At 46.8% G+C, this 16641-nt stretch overlaps 2 protein-coding genes across 2 annotated transcripts; both read right to left on the bottom strand.

Moving 5' to 3' along the window:
- Nucleotides 1-1956: 1956 nt before the first annotated feature.
- On the bottom strand, nt 1957-7807 carry BBBOND_0005910 (hypothetical protein, conserved; the record flags this gene model as incomplete). The annotated part of the gene is made up of 2 exons (XM_012915417.1): nt 1957-7677; nt 7772-7807. 2 exons carry the CDS (start codon nt 7805-7807, stop codon nt 1957-1959), a joined length of 5757 nt encoding a protein of 1918 aa, XP_012770871.1.
- A 2398-nt stretch (nt 7808-10205) lies between these two features.
- Nucleotides 10206-15497, bottom strand: BBBOND_0005900 (hypothetical protein, conserved; the record flags this gene model as incomplete). The annotated part of the gene is made up of 1 exon (XM_012915416.1): nt 10206-15497. The coding sequence occupies one exon, from the start codon at nt 15495-15497 to the stop codon at nt 10206-10208; it is 5292 nt and encodes a 1763-aa protein (XP_012770870.1).
- Between the last annotated feature and the right edge of the window lie 1144 nt (nt 15498-16641).

Below are 16641 nucleotides of genomic sequence, written 5' to 3'. Positions count from 1 at the left end.
GTGGGTAAAGGAGCGATGTAGAGTGGGTTAAGGGGCGATGTAGAGTGGATTAGGGAGCGATGTAGCGTGGATAAAGGGGCGATGTAGAGTGGATTGGGAGCGATGTAGAATGGATAAAGGGGCGATGTAGAGTGGAAAAAGGGGCGATGTAGAGTGGATAAAGGGGCGATGTAGAGTGGGTTAGGGAGCGATGTGGAGTGGGTTAAGGGGCGATGTAGAGTGGATAAGGGAGCGATGTAGAGTGGGTTAAAGGGCGATGTAGAGTGGGTTAGGGAGCGATGTAGAGTGGGTTAGGGAGCGATGTAGAGTGGGTTAGGGAGCGATGTAGAGTGGGTTAGGGAGCGATGTAGAGTGGGTAAAGGAGCCATGTAGGTAGGGTTAAGGGGCGATGTGGAGTGGGTTAGGGAGCGATGTGGAGTGGATAAAGGGGCGATGTAGAGTGGACAAAGGGGCGATGTAGAGTGGGTTAAGGGGCGATGTAGAGTGGGTTAGGGAGCGATGTAGAGTGGATTAGGGAGCGATGTAGAGTGGATTAAGGGGCGATGTAGAGTGGATTAAGGGGCGATGTAGAGTGGGTTAGGGAGCGATGTAGAGTGGATAAGGGAGCGATGTGGAGTGGGTTAGGGAGCGATGTAGAGTGGATAAAGGGGCGATGTAAGGTGGGTTAGGGAGCGATGTAGAGTGGGTTAAGGGCGATGTAGAGTGGGTAAGGGAGCGATGTAGAGTGGGTTAGGGAGCGATGTGGAGTGGGTTAAGGGGCGATGTGGAGTGGATGAAGGGGCGATGTAGAGTGGGTTAAGGAGCGATGTAGAGTGGATAAAGGGGCGATGTAGAGTGGATTAGGGAGCGATGTGGAGTGGAGAAAGGGGCGATGTAAGGTGGTTAAGGGGCGATGTGGAGTGGGTTAAAGGGCGATGTAGAGTAGGTTAGGGAGCGATGTAGAGTGGATAAAGGAGCGATGTAGAGTGGGTTAGGGAGCGATGTAGAGTGGGTTAAGGGGCGATGTAGAGTGGGTTAAGGAGCGATGTAGAGTGGATAAGGGGCGATGTAAGGTGGAGTAAGGAGCGATGTAGAGTGGGTAAAGGGGCGATGTAGAGTGGGTAAAGGGGCGATGTGGAGTGGATTAGGGAGCGATGTAGAGTGGGTAAAGGGGCGGTGTAGAGTGGATGATAATCACCACTTAGGTCAGGTGCTTGGTCACCATGTCATCGCTGCCGTGACCATGTCATCGCTGCCGAAACCAAGACATCGCTGCCGTGACCATGTCATCGCTGCCGTGACCATGTCATCGCTGCAGTAACCATGTCATCGCTGCCGTAACCACAAACTTGGTCATGGCATTGGTCACCACGTTGGTCATGGCATTGGTCAGCACATTGGTCACCACTTAGGTCAGCACTCTGGTCATGGCATTGGTCAGCACCTTGGTCAACACGTTGGTCAGCACTTTGGTCATGGCATTGGTCAGCACTTTGGTCAACACGTTGGTCAACACGTTGGTCGTGGCATTGGTCAACACTTTGGTCACCACTTTGATCAGCACTTTGTTTACGGCATTGGTCAGCACATTGGTCAGCACTTTGGTCAGGTGCTTGGTCATGGCATTGGTCAGCCCGTTGGTCATGGCATTGGTCAGCACATTGGTCAGCACATTGGTCAGCACGTTGGTCAGCACTTTGGTCACCACTCTGGTCATGGCATTGGTCAGCACCTTGGTCAGCACATTGGTCAACACGTTGGTCAACACGTTGGTCAGCACTTTGGTCACCACATTGGTCAGCACCTTGGTCAGCACTCTAGTCACCACTTTGGTCACCACATTGGTCAACACTTTAGTTAAGTATTACACAATCACATACAACGACTAATAAGTGATACAACAGATTAAAGCACAATTCATAAGTTAGGTGAGTAGGTGATGCTAGGTGAGTGTAGATAGTGAACACGTGAGTACGATTATGGTTGCAGGTAAAACACCCTGTTAAGCTTGTTAACGCGTCCAGCAGCAAGCAGTGATTGCGCGGCGATGCGATGTGATGAGGGACTATGTAAATGCGATTTGATGTGGAGCAGGTCTAGGCGGATGACCATGATGTGGAGCAGGTAGAGGAGAGAGAGGAGCCAGAGTGCGAGGATGGTCCAGAAGAATTTCTGTCTAATCGTCCAGAAGAAATTGGGTATGGTATTGTTTACGATGTTATAAAGTACATTACCTTCCTTCGTCACAAGTTGCAATAATGTGCAGAAATCTGTGCAGGTCCTTTTATGTGCGTCACCTGATACACCGCTGAGACTGCTAACGTTATTGTGTATGAAACCATATCTGAAGAATGTAGGACGAATGTACCCGCACTCGACAATTGATTTGCAGGCGTCACTGTGTTTCGAGGATGGAGCAAGTGGCTTCGCCTTTGTTTCGCAATCCTTCTTACATTTTCCAATTTTGCACTTCTTAGAATCCGCACCGCACGTTTTCTGGCAGTCCTCTAGCAACTTTTGAAGCGCAGTGTAGAATGTCTCCGTCAAGTAGACGATCCATGAAAGGTACTTGTCGGCGTGCTCTTTGGAGAACATAGCACAGGTATCATAGCATAACGGTCTAAGATATGCGCCGCACGGGTGTGATGGATCTGACGCTGGGTTACCGTTGCATTTAACAAGAGCATAGAGATCGCCGGTAAGATGGGTACTACTCTGGTCGCCTGTACTGGGATTATGTTTTCCGCTTCTGAACAACGAAGTCATGTCCAAAGTGGTTTTGGGATTTGCGAAGTCGGCGTCACTAACAGCTTTGTTAAATGCTGCCTCTCTATGTGCTTCACGTTTGGCATTGCGTTTACTGCTGTCATCCCAGTCAACAAGCAAGCTGTAGTAGAAGCCAAACATCTGGCCAAGCGTTTTGGGAGGAGTAGGAATAACACAATTAAATAAGCTGCAGAGTCTAGTGAGGGGAGACATTTGATTACCACAGTAACCAGCAAGCACATCGACGATACGTTGCCCCGTAGCCCTGTGCGATGCCCTATGACTGATACTTGAAAAACCGAAAGGCGTGATACACTCTATGCCGGAATGATCTTTAACCGAACAGACGACTTTGCCCTTTTCGTATTTGAGTTGATGCGGTAGGAACCCTTGCAAACCATCTTCGAGGAATGATTGCAATGGAGATTTGACGCCGCACTTAGGGTGCTGGTCGCATCGTTGGTCAGCTCTTTGGTTACCATTTTGGTTGGCTCTTTGCCCACTGTTTTGGTTGCACGCTTGGTTGGCACATTGGTCGACGTTGCACCGCCAACCTGAGCCACCGACGCCTTGACCATATTCGCAATCAAGCCAGCCACTGAGCTCAGTGTTATATTGGCACTGGTTATATAGGAAGTGGAGCTGGCGGTAGAGACGGTTGACGACGTCACATATCATGCAAAGCAAGGTGTCCATATTGCTGGGATACATTAGAGCTCTGTTGTTTGTGTTGAACTCACACGCGTATACACCGTCACCATGGCCGTGGCCTAGAATGGTTGTGAGCACGTCATGTGAGTAGTGACATACCACTGCCAGAGCATCACTCAAGGACGCTGCTGTGATCTTCTGTGGATATGCCTCCAAAGAGTCTGCGTCTTCAAGTTCCACTGGCATATCATCTATTAAATGATGCTTGGCTTCGCCATCTTCTGGCTTCTCAAACAATGCACTAAATCCGTCATGTGAGAGCGTTTCGTGGACTGGATTGTACGTGAGACCACAAAGCCACTGAAGCATGTCGTAGACGGAAGTAGGATATGTCTTGGCGGAGAAAGTGGATAGGTGACGAACGCTGTAGTAATCGTGGAGGTGGTCGAACAGCTTCTTGAGGAGTCCATGTTGCTGCTTGCTTTCTTCATCTTTCTTTTCGTCGTATTCGGTAACAAGCTTGTACGTTTGACCATCAATGCCCCTTATGTCTCCATCCAACTTCTTGTGAATATGTCCGCCCCTGCACTCCGCCGTATTCCGCAGCTCACCGTTATGCTTGTTCGGGCCTGAGCAGACAGTGTAACCGCAGCGCTTGAAGAAGCTACCAAGTGGATTGGTGATCGTATTTCCATGTTGCGCAGCTTCGGTTAGCGAAATCGTTTTGTGCTCCCAGGCAGCTTTGATTGCGCAGTGTTGACGAAGCTCATGCAAACCGTCGAAGAGCGTCTGTAGGAGCGTGAGGAGTATTTTGGCGCAGTATGTGGTCTCCGGGTTATTCTCCTGCTCCCAGTTGATATTGCTAGCGCCGTCGTAGACCGAGACGTAGGCCTTGTCAAGCTCCTCAGCAAACGCTCCGTACCCAACCTTCAGCGTGTCAAGCATGGGTTGTGCCTCTTCCTTGTACTTCTTAGGCGACAGCTCACCGAGCCTATCGAGCAGAGCATTGACCCTGGGAGGGACGAGGTGGCCGAAGTGCTTGGAGTCGTGAAGCTGCTGAAGTAACTCGAGGAGCGCAGTGTGGGACGGTTTGACGGTCTCGAACGATTTCTTGAAATCCGCTTGATTTTGCAGTTGTTCCATGAAAGCGGTGAGCTTGGCCTTGAGGGTCGAAGCGGCGTCCTTGAGCGGGGTGTTTGGGGGTATGGTGAGTCCCGGCAGGAGATGCGTTTCCATCTTTTTTACGAATCCTTTGTAGCCTAATGTCAAGTCGGTGTCGATCTGCTGCGGCAATGTTTTTAGTTCATCGTTTACCTTCTCGGCGAACTGCTCGAGGAACGACATGATGGAGCAGACATATTGCTTTCGGGCATAAGCGGTGAATGTGGCTGTGGACTGCTTTACCTCCTCGTCAACTTGTTGGTGCAGCGAGGTGATGGTTGAGATGCGTAGCTTGTCGGCGTGGTCTGCGAATCCCCGGGCCATTTTGAGGGCTTCCGCCACCGGACCGCTGTGAAGCGTGTCAACGCTTTTCTTAATTTTAGCCAGGTCATCGTCGATTTTTCCTTTTCCGAGACTATCTAAAAAGAAGTTGACATCTCTCCCGGCGCGTTTAATTGTTGTGCATAGATTGTCGAGATGACCAACGGCGTGTTGCAACTGCTCGTCGAAGGTATTGCGTTTTATAGGACCACTGTTGCCGATTGTGCTTGCCAAAGATGACAAACCGTCGGTGGTTACTGCTGTGACGGCGTCGTTAAGTTTCTTCTTTGAGCCTGGGTAACGGTCGCTTTCGTCACTGTATATTGCGAGTTTTTTTAGATCAAGAATTTTCGAATCATTCCCCGTTTCTCCGATCTTCTCCTTAAGTTCTTTATCAATGGTCTTTTCAATGTTGGCATTAAGATCAATCAACGTCCGCGACTTGGTGTCGAAAGGTTTTGTGGAAACGTAGTCCCCGCCACCGGTGTATTGAGTAAGCAACGCTGTGGTAAGTCCCGCATTCAGCTTTCCAAGCACATCAAGCGAATTGTCGATCTTACCTATGTTACCTTCTTCGTCGCTTTCACCGATGAGCCATTCGAGATCGGCGGCCGTCTGGTTGGCGGCCATTGTAAGTGCGGCCAAAATTCGCTTTACAGCTTCAGTAAGGTATGATCTGTTGATGCCGGAATGAGAGACTTGCAATTGCTGCTCAATTATCTCAGCTATTTCCCCGGCGAATATATTGATTCCCCTGGACATTGGGTCATCAACTGTCTGTCCTTTACCATGAATGATTGACTCGATTCCGCCTGCAAATTGTTGACAACCCAGGTAAACGGCGGTGACGTATTTTTCAATATTTTTCGTCGACCCGTCATCACCTTTAATATGTGAATCAACGTCGCCACCAGCTGTATCAATAATATCATCGTTTTCCTTAAGTTTCATAATCACCTGATTTGCGATCATTTCGGTAATGCCGTCATTAATACCATATGCGCTTTGCGTTTTATACTGCGGCGCAAGCTGAACCTTTCCAACATAAATGTTCAACTTCTCTTTCACCATCTCATCCTCCTTCAAAATCTCTTTAATCCAAGTTCTAACTTTTTCGCCGAAATTCCTCGTGCCGCTAAACGTTTGCGCCCACGCCTTTGTTGCAGTCTCAATCTTTGATAAACCTTCTTGGTCTGTAATCGTTTCTTTAATTTTGTTTTGTACCGCTGTAACATACTTACTAACATATGTCCAAATCCCAGTATGAATATTCTGTTTTACAACTCCCAAATCGATTCTAAGCGCCTCATTCAGATTTTGAATCTTCTGTTTGACCTCCTCAACCAGTCTCTCAACTTCCCTCTTAGTGTGATCTGCGGCATCGTACAGTTGCACGGCATCCCTTTCAATTTGGAGTGCCGCCGATTTGGCCTGCGTAATATATTGATGTGAACCGCTGCCTTCATTAATCTCATTTAAAATGATATTGAAATTCCTCTGTGACGCTTCGAGATCACCCTTCGCAAATTCAGTCCACTTTTCCAGCGCAGAGTAGTACTTTGCAATCAATTGACTTATTTCCTGCAGCTTCTTTATTATCAAACTCACTGCATCTTTTAACTTGTTGACGAGGATTCTCACATCGTTTTCAATTCTGCCTTTTATATCGCTACCAAGTTTCTGAAGCATATTCTCAACAGCTTTTAGCAATTCATCTAATTTTTCTTTCTCCTTACCTTTCACCCGCTTACCCTGTCCCTTGTTCTTCTCGGAAAAGTCCTTCAGCCTTTGCGTCTCATATAGCACATTGTTTTTGGCGGTGTACACATTATATTGGCAGTCTGTGTTTAGTTGTTTGATATTTTCATCGGCCTCTTTGAGGCTAGCAAAGAATTTTGCCGACGACTTCATGCACTCCCTCACCAAGGCTTCCGCCTTCTCAACTCTCTCGTATTCGCTAGTCTTCTCGGCCTGAATTCTATTAATGTCTTTAACTAACTTACCATCATTATGCGTGAATTTTAAGAGTTCCTTAATGGGATCCGAGACTTTCTCATTGGACTCTCTCACTTCTGTGTTGTACTTCTCGATCCCTTTAGTCAGACGGGGAAGAAGCTTAGTGAAACCATCGTGCCCTGAGCAAAGATGTTTGTTAATTTCATTACTTACCGAATTTAATGTATTTTTACCGACATTGTATGTCTGAGTGTTTTTCACCGCACCAAGCACACCACTCAAAAATCCCATCACCCCGTCACACAGCCTATCCAAGTCAGAGTACACAATGCCCTGGCCATCGTAGCCTTTGGACTGAGCGTTGAAGCCGAGGAATGTTTCGAGACCGGTGCAAAGATTCTCTAAGAGATTTTTAGGATCATTTTGTTGATTATTAAGATTAGTCAAAAATCCACAAAGCTCCTTCACTTTCCTCAAAGCCTCCAACTTGGACTGCAATTTGGCTAGCTCAGCAGAGGAAGAGGGGGAAGAAGGAGAGTTATAATTAAGGTTATTAGGCTTATTAAGTTGCATATTAATCTCAGTGATTTGACTAGTTACTTGACTTTTTAGCTCACTAATTACAGCGGTGTCACCAGCCTGGCCAGCAGACTTGACAGACTCAGAAAGGGTAGTAACAAGAGAAGAGTAAACATCTTTTAGGTCATTTTTAAGGTCTTGATTAGTGTCAAAAACAGCGATAATAGCATTCTTAACGGCTTTCTTAACACTCTCACTTTGACCAACAAATCCTCCAAGCTGGCCAGCAAGGTGACCAAGGCTAATGAGCTTGGACTCAATGTCCTGCAAGGCTTTCTTAGTAGCAGCGTCAGTAAGAGAATGATCAGTATCAACAAGTTATTATAAAGGTTAATAGAGGTCATAGCGTTAATAAGACGAAGTAATTCGAGAGATTTGGAGATAGGGTGAACATGATGGGACATGGCAGTGGCAAGAGGTGGAAGAGGGGAAGTGAAGGGTGACAATACACAAGTTATTATTGTGGTTTAAAGAAATCATAGCGGTATTATGGCGAGGTGATTCAAGGGATGTAGAGTGGATAAAGGGGCGATGTGGAGTGGTTTAAGGGGCGATGTAGAGTGGATAAAAGAGCGATGTAGAGTGGGTTAGGGAGCGATGTAGAGTGGATTAAGGGGCGATGTAGAGTGGATTAAGGGGCGATGTAGAGTGGGTTAGGGAGCGATGTGGAGTGGGTAAAGGGGCGATGTGGAGTGGATAAAGGAGCGATGTGGAGTGGGTTAAGGGGCGATGTGGAGTGGGTAAAGGGGCGATGTGGAGTGGATAAAGGGGCGATGTGGAGTGGATAAGGAGCGATGTGGAGTGGGTTAAGGGGCGATGTAGAGTGGGTTAGGGAGCGATGTAGAGTGCGTTAAGGGGCGATGTAGAGTGGGTAAAGGGGCGATGTAGAGTGGGTAGAGGAGCGATGTGGAGTGGGTTAGGGAGCGATGTAGAGTGGGTTAGGGAGCGATGTGGAGTGGATAAGGGGCGATGGAGAGTGGATAAAGGGGCGGTGTAGAGTGGGTAAAGGGGCGATGTAGAGTGGATAAAGGGGCGATGTAGAGTGGATAAAGGGGCGATGTAGAGTGGTGAAAGGGGCGATGTAGAGTGGTGAAAGGGGCGATGTAGAGTGGGTAAGGGAGCGATGTAAGGTGGATAAATAGGCGATGTAGAGTGGGTTAGGGAGCGATGTAGAGTGGGTAAAGGGGCGATGTAGAGTGGATAAAGGGGCGATGTGGAGTGGATAGAGGGGTGATGTAGAGTGGATAAGGGGCGATGTGGAGTGGATAAAGGGGTGATGTAGAGTGGGTAAGGGAGCGATGTAAGGTGGATAAATAGGCGATGTAGAGTGGGTTAAGGGGCGATGTAGAGTGGGTTAAGGGGCGATGTAGAGTGGGTTAAGGGGCGATGTAGAGTGGGTTAAGGGGCGATGAAGGGTGGGTTAAGGGGCGATGTAGAGTGGGTTAAGGGGCGATGAAGGGTGGGTTAGGGAGCGATGTAGAGTGGATAAAGGGGCGATGTGGAGTGGATAAGGGGCGATGTAGAGTGGATTAGGGAGCGATGTAGAGTGGATTAAGGGGCGATGTAGAGTGGGTAAAGGAGCGATGTAGAGTGGGTTAAGGGGCGATGTAGAGTGGGTTAGGGAGCGATGTAGAGTGGGTTAAGGAGCGATGTGGAGTGGGTTAGGGAGCGATGTAGAGTGGGTTAGGGAGCGATGTAGAGTGGATAAAGGGGCGATGTAGAGTGGATAAAGGGGCGATGTAGAGTGGATAAAGGAGCGATGTAGAGTGGGTTAAGGGGCGATGTAGAGTGGACAAAGGAGCGATGTAGAGTGGGTAAGGGGGCGATGTAAAGTGGATTAGGGAGCGATGTAGAGTGGGTTAGGGAGCGATGTAGAGTGGGTTAGGGAGCGATGTGGAGTGGATAAAGGAGCGATGTAGAGTGGGTTAGGGAGCGATGTAGAGTGGGTTAGGGAGCGATGTAGAGTGGGTAAAGGGGCGATGTAGAGTGGATTAGGGAGCGATGTAGGGTGGGTTAAGGAGCGATGTAGGGTGGGTAAAGGGGCGATGTGGAGTGGATTAGGGAGCGATGTAGGGTGGGTTAGGGAGCGATGTAGAGTCGGTTAAGGGGCGATGTAGAGTGGATAAAGGGGCGATGTAGAGTGGATAAAGGGGCGATGTAGAGTGAGTAAAGGGGCGATGTAGAGTGGATAAGGGAGCGATGTAGAGTGGATAAAGGGGCGATGTAGAGTGAGTAAAGGGGCGATGTGGAGTGGGTTAAGGGGCGATGTAGAGTGGATAAAAGGGCGATGTAGAGTGGATAAGGGGCGATGTAGGATGGATAAAGGGGCGATGCGGAGTGGATAAAGGAGCGATGTAGGGTGGATAATAATCACCACTCTGGTCACCATGTCGTCGTAGCCGTGACCATGTCATCGCTGCCGTAACCAAGACATCGCTGCCGTAACCATGTCATCGCTGCCGTGACCATGTCATCGCTGCTGTAACCATGTCATCGCTGCCGTGACATCAACTTGGTCAGCACGTTTGTCAGCACTTTGGTCAGCACTTTGGTCAGCACCTTGGTCAGCACTTTGGTCAGGTGGTTGGTCAGCACATTGGTCAGCACTTTGGTCAGGTGGTTGGTCAGCACATTGGTCAGCACTTTGGTCAGCATCTTGATAAGCACTTTAGTTAACTACTACACAATCACATACAACGATTAGTGAGTGATACAATAGATTAGACAACAATTCATAAGTTAGGTGAGTAGGTGATGCTAAGTGAGTGTAGAAGGTAAACACGTGAGTACGATTATGGTTGCAGATAAAACACTCTGTTAAGCTTGTTAACACGCGCAGCCGCAAGTAGCGATTGAGCAGCGATGCGATGACTCGAGGGACTATGTAGGTGCGATTTGATGTGGAGCAGGTCGAGGCGTATGACCATGATGTGGAGGAGGTATAGGAAAGAGAGGAGCCAGAGGGCGAGGGTTAGGGTCATGAACGGGAAACGGATCTGGTAAAGGAACTCCGGGATGGTCTCATGTACTAACTTAGCAAGTACATTATTTTTATCTTTTTCGTCGCTGAGCACTCTTTTCAAGGTTTCGCACAAATCTTGGCACGTCCTTTTGGATGCCACATTGTGTGAACCACTGAGGTTGTGTGAGCTTTGAAGAACGAAGCCATACTTCGACAGTGTTGGACGAGTGAATGGACACGTCGCGATAGATTTGCATTGCTTATCGTGATTAGGATGCGTGATGGTAGCGGGCGTTTTAACCTTAGAATCGGATGCTTGCGATTTGTAATACATTTGCACTTGGCATTTTTCGGCGCAAATCTTGCCGTAGCATCTGGTGCCCGGCTTGTTGCAATTATTGCAGCACTCCTCGTAAAGTTGCTTCAGCAAATCATAGAACGTTTCAGTTAAGTAAACAATCCACGACAGATACCTGCCGCTGTTTTTGCTTGAGAACGTAGACCATATGTTTATGCCGCAAGACTGTAGGTATCTACCGCAAGTAATCTCTGGTTCGGAATCGTAGTCGCAACTGTAGAGACAATACAGGTCACCCTTAATATGAGTAGACGTACCATTAGTGCCATGAGATTTGTCACTGAACATACACGTAATGTCCAAGCGTTTAGTAGCATCGCCGAAATTGGCTTTTCGAACTGCATTCTCGAATGCCGCCAGCCTATGCTCGCTGTTGGTAGTACGGTCCTTAAGGAAGTTGTAGAAGAACGAGAACATGTCGTCCAACGACTGAGGTGCTTTCTGTAACAAACAGGTGAATTGCGCGCATAATAGAGTAAGCGATGAATTTCGTTTGCCACAGAAACCTTCTAAAATATCAGCAAGGTTCTCACCCTTTTTCGTATGAGATGCTTCAACACCAAGGGCAGCATATCCCATTGGCGTTTTACATGGTAACCCTCTGTGCTTGCCCAGTGAACACTCTTCTCCGCAGCCAATTTTTGTAAGTGAATGTGGCAGGAAGCCTTGTAAGCCGTCTTCCAAAAACGACTGCAAGGGTGACTTGATACCGCACTTAGGGTGCTGGTCACACGTTTGCCTAGCGATTTGATTAGCATTTTGGTTAGCGTTTTGGTTGGCAATTTGGTCAACCTTTTGAGGACATCGTTGGTTAGGACATTGCATGGAATTGCACTCCCATGATGACCCACCAATATGACGACCGTACCAACACTCACGCCAACTGTTAGCCTCCGATGTGCGCTGACACTGAATGAATACGAAATACAGTTGGTCATACACTCTGTATGATACATCGACGAGCATGTCAAAGCATGATGCAGCGTTGCTGGGATAATCTAAATTATCGACGTTTGTGCGGAAGTCAACTGCGTACCGCCCACTCGCGTGACCATGGCCTTGGATTGCGAGCAATATGTCATACGATTGCAGACAAACATCTCGCAATGTTATGGCTGCCATTTCCTGATACGTGATCGTAGTGGTGGCGGAGAGCTTGACATCTTCTCGCTTAATTTCCTTATATGACAAGTGTTCCATTCCTTCAGGCTTAGGAAACGATTCCTTGAAGCACATATAAAGTGGATTGAGGTCCGGCCTGAAGCGCAGACCGGCAAGCCACTGAAGCATCTGATTGATGTTAGACGGCGTTTTGGGGTTATGAGGAATGTAGAGGTGGCAGACTTTCCAGTAATCGTGAAGGTGGTGGATAAGCTTCTGAACTGCGCGACTTTGTTCTTTGTGATCATTATTCTTGAAGAGATATTTATCGTTGCTGCCGTTAACCATGAATCCGTGTATTCCATTTTTCGTTGAATGAGGTTGAATTCTTAATTCACCATCATGACTGGCTTTAGTTTGGGACACCCGGAAACCGCGGCCTCTCAACCAGCCGCCTAGACGATTTTCAACGCGGCTTCCATCTTCCTCCACGTCATACAAACAAACGTCCTTACTATGCCACTGACTACTTTTTGGAATGCAATTTATCCTTAATACGTGGAGATCGTGGAATAGCGTCTCGAGTATACTTAGGAACACTTTTGCGCAGTTCCTGCCTTCGTCAGTTAGGTCATACGTCTCCACTACTCCTGTTAGATTGGATACTTGTTTATAGTCCTTTATAAGTTCACCGCATATTTGACTGTCATACACCGATATGTACGCCTTGTCCAGCTCATCCGCGAATTTCGTGAGCCCCTCTATGACACCATCCAAGACCGGGCTATTCGGTGTGGCGAAGTTTTCTGGCTTAAGGTCGGTGAGTGTATCTATGAGGTTTTGTAGTTTATTAGGCACATTACAATCGTACTTTTTCCTTTCTATAAGGTGGAAGAGGAGAGATTCAAATCCTTTAACAACAGCATTAAACTTGCCAGTGTAAAGAGTTTCAGTGTTCGACGGGTTTGGATTTTTCTTTTCATTTTCTTCATTGTGCACATTCTTTATCTCTTTTTGTATGTAAGTGTCCAGAGGTATCAAAAATTCATAGAAGCTCTGGGCCAACTCGGTGAAGGTCATAGGCTTAGAGCCTGATGAAGCAGACTTATCGGTGAGATTGCTTAGTAGTTTAATATTTTCTTGTTGCTTTGCATCCTTGTGCGTACTACCATCCTCCAACGTCTTCATCAACCCCTTGAACCCGATCGTCAAATCCCTCTCAATCTCCCCCGGCAACCCCTTCAACTCCTGGCCGACCTTGTCCGCGAACGCGGTGAGGAGCGCCTTGACGGAGGTGACGTAGTTGCGGCGGGCGGTTCTCAGAAGAGCGGTTTGGGCAACATTAACTTGGTAGTCGATATGTTTCCGAAGAGTGTCTATAAAAGTTGTTCTTTCCATGTCTGCTAATATAAGCAATCCTTCAGTGTCTCTGATGGAGGCGACCAAATTATTTTCTCTTAGCTCAGTAATTTTTTTGTGTAGCGCTTGCAGGCCTTTTTTGTCGACGCCTTTGGAAATTTCCTCTTTTTTAAATTCGGTTAATACTTTCTTCAGCCCTTCTTCGTCTCCCGCTGCCTGCTTGATAGTGGAACATAGTGCATCGATTTTGGAGGTGACTTTTGCTAACTCCTGCTGAGAGTCACCATTGAATTTGCCAATCTCGGACAATGCTTTCTCCACTTCCGTCTTAATCTCACCGATCGCCGCGGGGAGGGAGCCTTCGGAACCGTCGGAAGCGCCGGTTAGCTCACCTTCTTTTATGGGTTGGACGACAAATTTTTCGTATGCGGTGAATGTTCCTTTATTAAGCTGTACATGACTCTGTGCCTTGTTACCACCTTCAGGAGGCAACTGCCTTCCAAGCTCAGTCGTAACCTCCGTGATCGCGGAGTCGACGGCGGCGGCGTGGTTGGTGCTTTGGGCGCCGAAGGTGAGAGGAGCATTCAATCCAAGTGCATTGTCAAACTTATCGAAGAGCACTGTGATTGAATTCATCGTATGTGTAATGTTCTGTAATTTGCATGTTTCTACGAGTTCATTAATCTCTTCCCCCAATCTATCTGTGGCCGTAGATACGGCATGTAGGACTATTCTGACGGCTTGGCTAAGATCGTCTGTTTGCGTAGGAATTTCGCGTACAACACCGCCACGCTGTAACTGCTGCTGAATATGATCGACAATTGTCTTCGTTAGTTGTTGTAAAGCACCACTGTTTAGTTTATCTAAAAATTTCTGGATCGATTTTAAGTTTACATCAATATTGCCATTGTGGTTGAGATCGATCGTATGTTTTGCTGCAATTTTATGAAGCTCGGCTGTAATAGTAGTCTTAAGTAGCTCAGTAATTTTAGCCAGGGTTTGCTGACCGTACTTATGTTCGTCCGTCAGCTCATCATGAATACCGCTAAGGTACATTTCGACATAACCCTCCGCATCGTCGCTCAAACTAACCACCTTCTTCACCCACTTCAACAAATTCTCTGTTTCAAATTTTTTATTGTATCCCGTTACATACGTTATTACACCTCTCCTAATGAAATCAAGACCATTAGTGTTTCTTCCTTCTCCTTTTATCGCCCCGATTCTGCCTTTGATATGCTTAATAAGTGTGTCAACTTTTTTCTTATGTTCATCTGCTCCTTCCGCACTTCCGCTCTCAACAACTTTATACAACTTCCCAATCGCCGTCTTAATTTCCTCCACCTGCCTACTAACAGCCTGCTTCACCTTGTACAAATCCTCCTTCAGCTTCCCATCCATTTCTTTTACCTGCCCTAGCGCTGCTTTAACGTACTGCTGCACCGCATCGTTTGCCTTGGTACCAGCATTGAAAAGCTCATACGCCTTATCTCTCAACGCCTTGCTGGCTTTTTCAAGATTATCCTTATTCGAATCGGAACACGCAGGATGTTTTACCTCCTCCAAAATCTTCGTTATTAAATCCAAAGCCGTCTGCATAATTTTATCAGCTTTCTCAATCCACGAGTAGACATTTCTAGCATAATATGCAAGACCTTCGTTAATCTTTTGCAATTTTTTTTGCAGTTCCGTGACACTCTTCTTAAACCTATAAATCAACTCCGTTATTTCATATTCAACTTTATCATTAACACTCTTTCTTAAATTTTCATGCGCCGTTTTTATCATTACCTCCATATCATTATGATCTTTTTTCTCCTTGTCTGACATGTCACAAAGCCTATCGTACTCATGTTTGACACTCATATTGACGTTTTCTACTTTATGTTTCAGACGTAAATTAAAGTCACTAAGGATATTTGGCACCGACGATATATAGCCCAAATAGTCCTTGGTTTTTCTAATGCCAACTTCCAACTTACCATTCACGTTATCCACAGCTCGATAAATTCTTCCCGCTTCGATAGTTTCTTCATCCTGGAGTATTTCACCCACCTCGCATTTAATTGTTTGCATATCTGAAGTCAACAATTTCATTTTTTCTTTGACGTAGTCATTCTGCTTTCTAACACTCTCATTATACCCCCGCACCCTATCCGCCACCTGCGCAATGAACTTAAAACCCTCACGCCCGGTGGATAAATTATTTTTAAGCTCAGTAACAATCTCTATTAGTATTGTTTTACCCACACTGTAAGGCTGTTTCTCGCTGACATCCTCAAGCACACCACTCAAAAATCCCATCACTGCGTCACACAGCCTATCCAGGTCAGAGTACACAATCCCACTGCCGTCGTAGCCTTTGGAGTCAGAGTTGAAGCCGAGGAATTTTTCGAGGCCGGAACATAAATTATCTAAGAGCTTTTTAGGATCATTTTGTTTAGTATTAAGATTCTCATAAAATCCACAAAGCTTCTCCACCTTCCTCAAAGCCTCCAACTTGGAGTGCAATTTGGCTAGCTCAGCAGAGGGAGAGGGGGAAGGAAGAGAGTTATTTTCAGTAGGCTTAAGATTCTTAATTGCCTCTTCAGTAAGCGTAATTTCAGTGGTAACTTTATCTTTAAGCTCACTAATTTTTAGGTTGTCATCAGCCTTGCCAGCAGGCTTGACAGACTCAGAAAGGATAGTAACATGAGAAGAGTAAAGCTTTTTAAGCTCTTCATTACTGTTAATTTGGGCGATAATAGCATATATAACGGCTTTCTTAACACTCTCACTTTCACCAACAAATCCTCCAAGCTGTCCAGCCAGGTGACCAAGGCTAACAAGCTTGGAGTCAATGTCCTGCAAGGCTCTTCTAGTAGCATCGTCAGTGAGAGAATGGTCAGTATCAACAAGTTATTATAATGATTAATGGAGGTCATAGCGTTAATATAATGAAGTAATTCGAGAGATTTGGAGTTAGGGTGAACATGATGGGACATGGCAGTGGCAAGAGGTGGAAGAGGGAAGTGAAGGGTGACAAAGCACAAGTTATTATAAAGGTTTATAAAGGTCATAGCGGTATTAAGGCGAGGTGATTCAAGGGATGTAGAGTGGGTTAGGGAGCGATGTAGAGTGGATAAAGGGGCGATGTAGAGTGGATAAAGGGGCGATGTAGAGTGGGTTAAGGGGCGATGTAGAGTGGATAAAGGGGCGATGTAGAGTGGGTAAAGGGGCGATGTAGAGTGGGTAAAGGGGCGATGTAGAGTGGGTTAGGGAGCGATGTATAGTGGGTTAGGGAGCGATGTAGAGTGGGTAAAAGAGCGATGTAAGGTGGGTAAAGGGGCGATGTGGAGTGGGTTAAAGGGCGATGTAAGGTGGGTTAGGGAGCGATGTAGAGTGGATGAAGGGGCGATGTAGAGTGGGTAAAGGGGCGATGTAGAGTGGGTTAAGGAACGATGTGGAG

The sequence above is a fragment of the Babesia bigemina genome, scaffold Bbigscaff_76777 (assembly GCF_000981445.1).
Source record: "Babesia bigemina genome assembly Bbig001, scaffold Bbigscaff_76777".
NCBI classification, from domain to species: Eukaryota; Apicomplexa; class Aconoidasida; order Piroplasmida; family Babesiidae; genus Babesia; species Babesia bigemina.
Note: the sequence above shows the minus strand (reverse complement) of the source record. Positions and strands in the feature narration are given on the sequence as shown.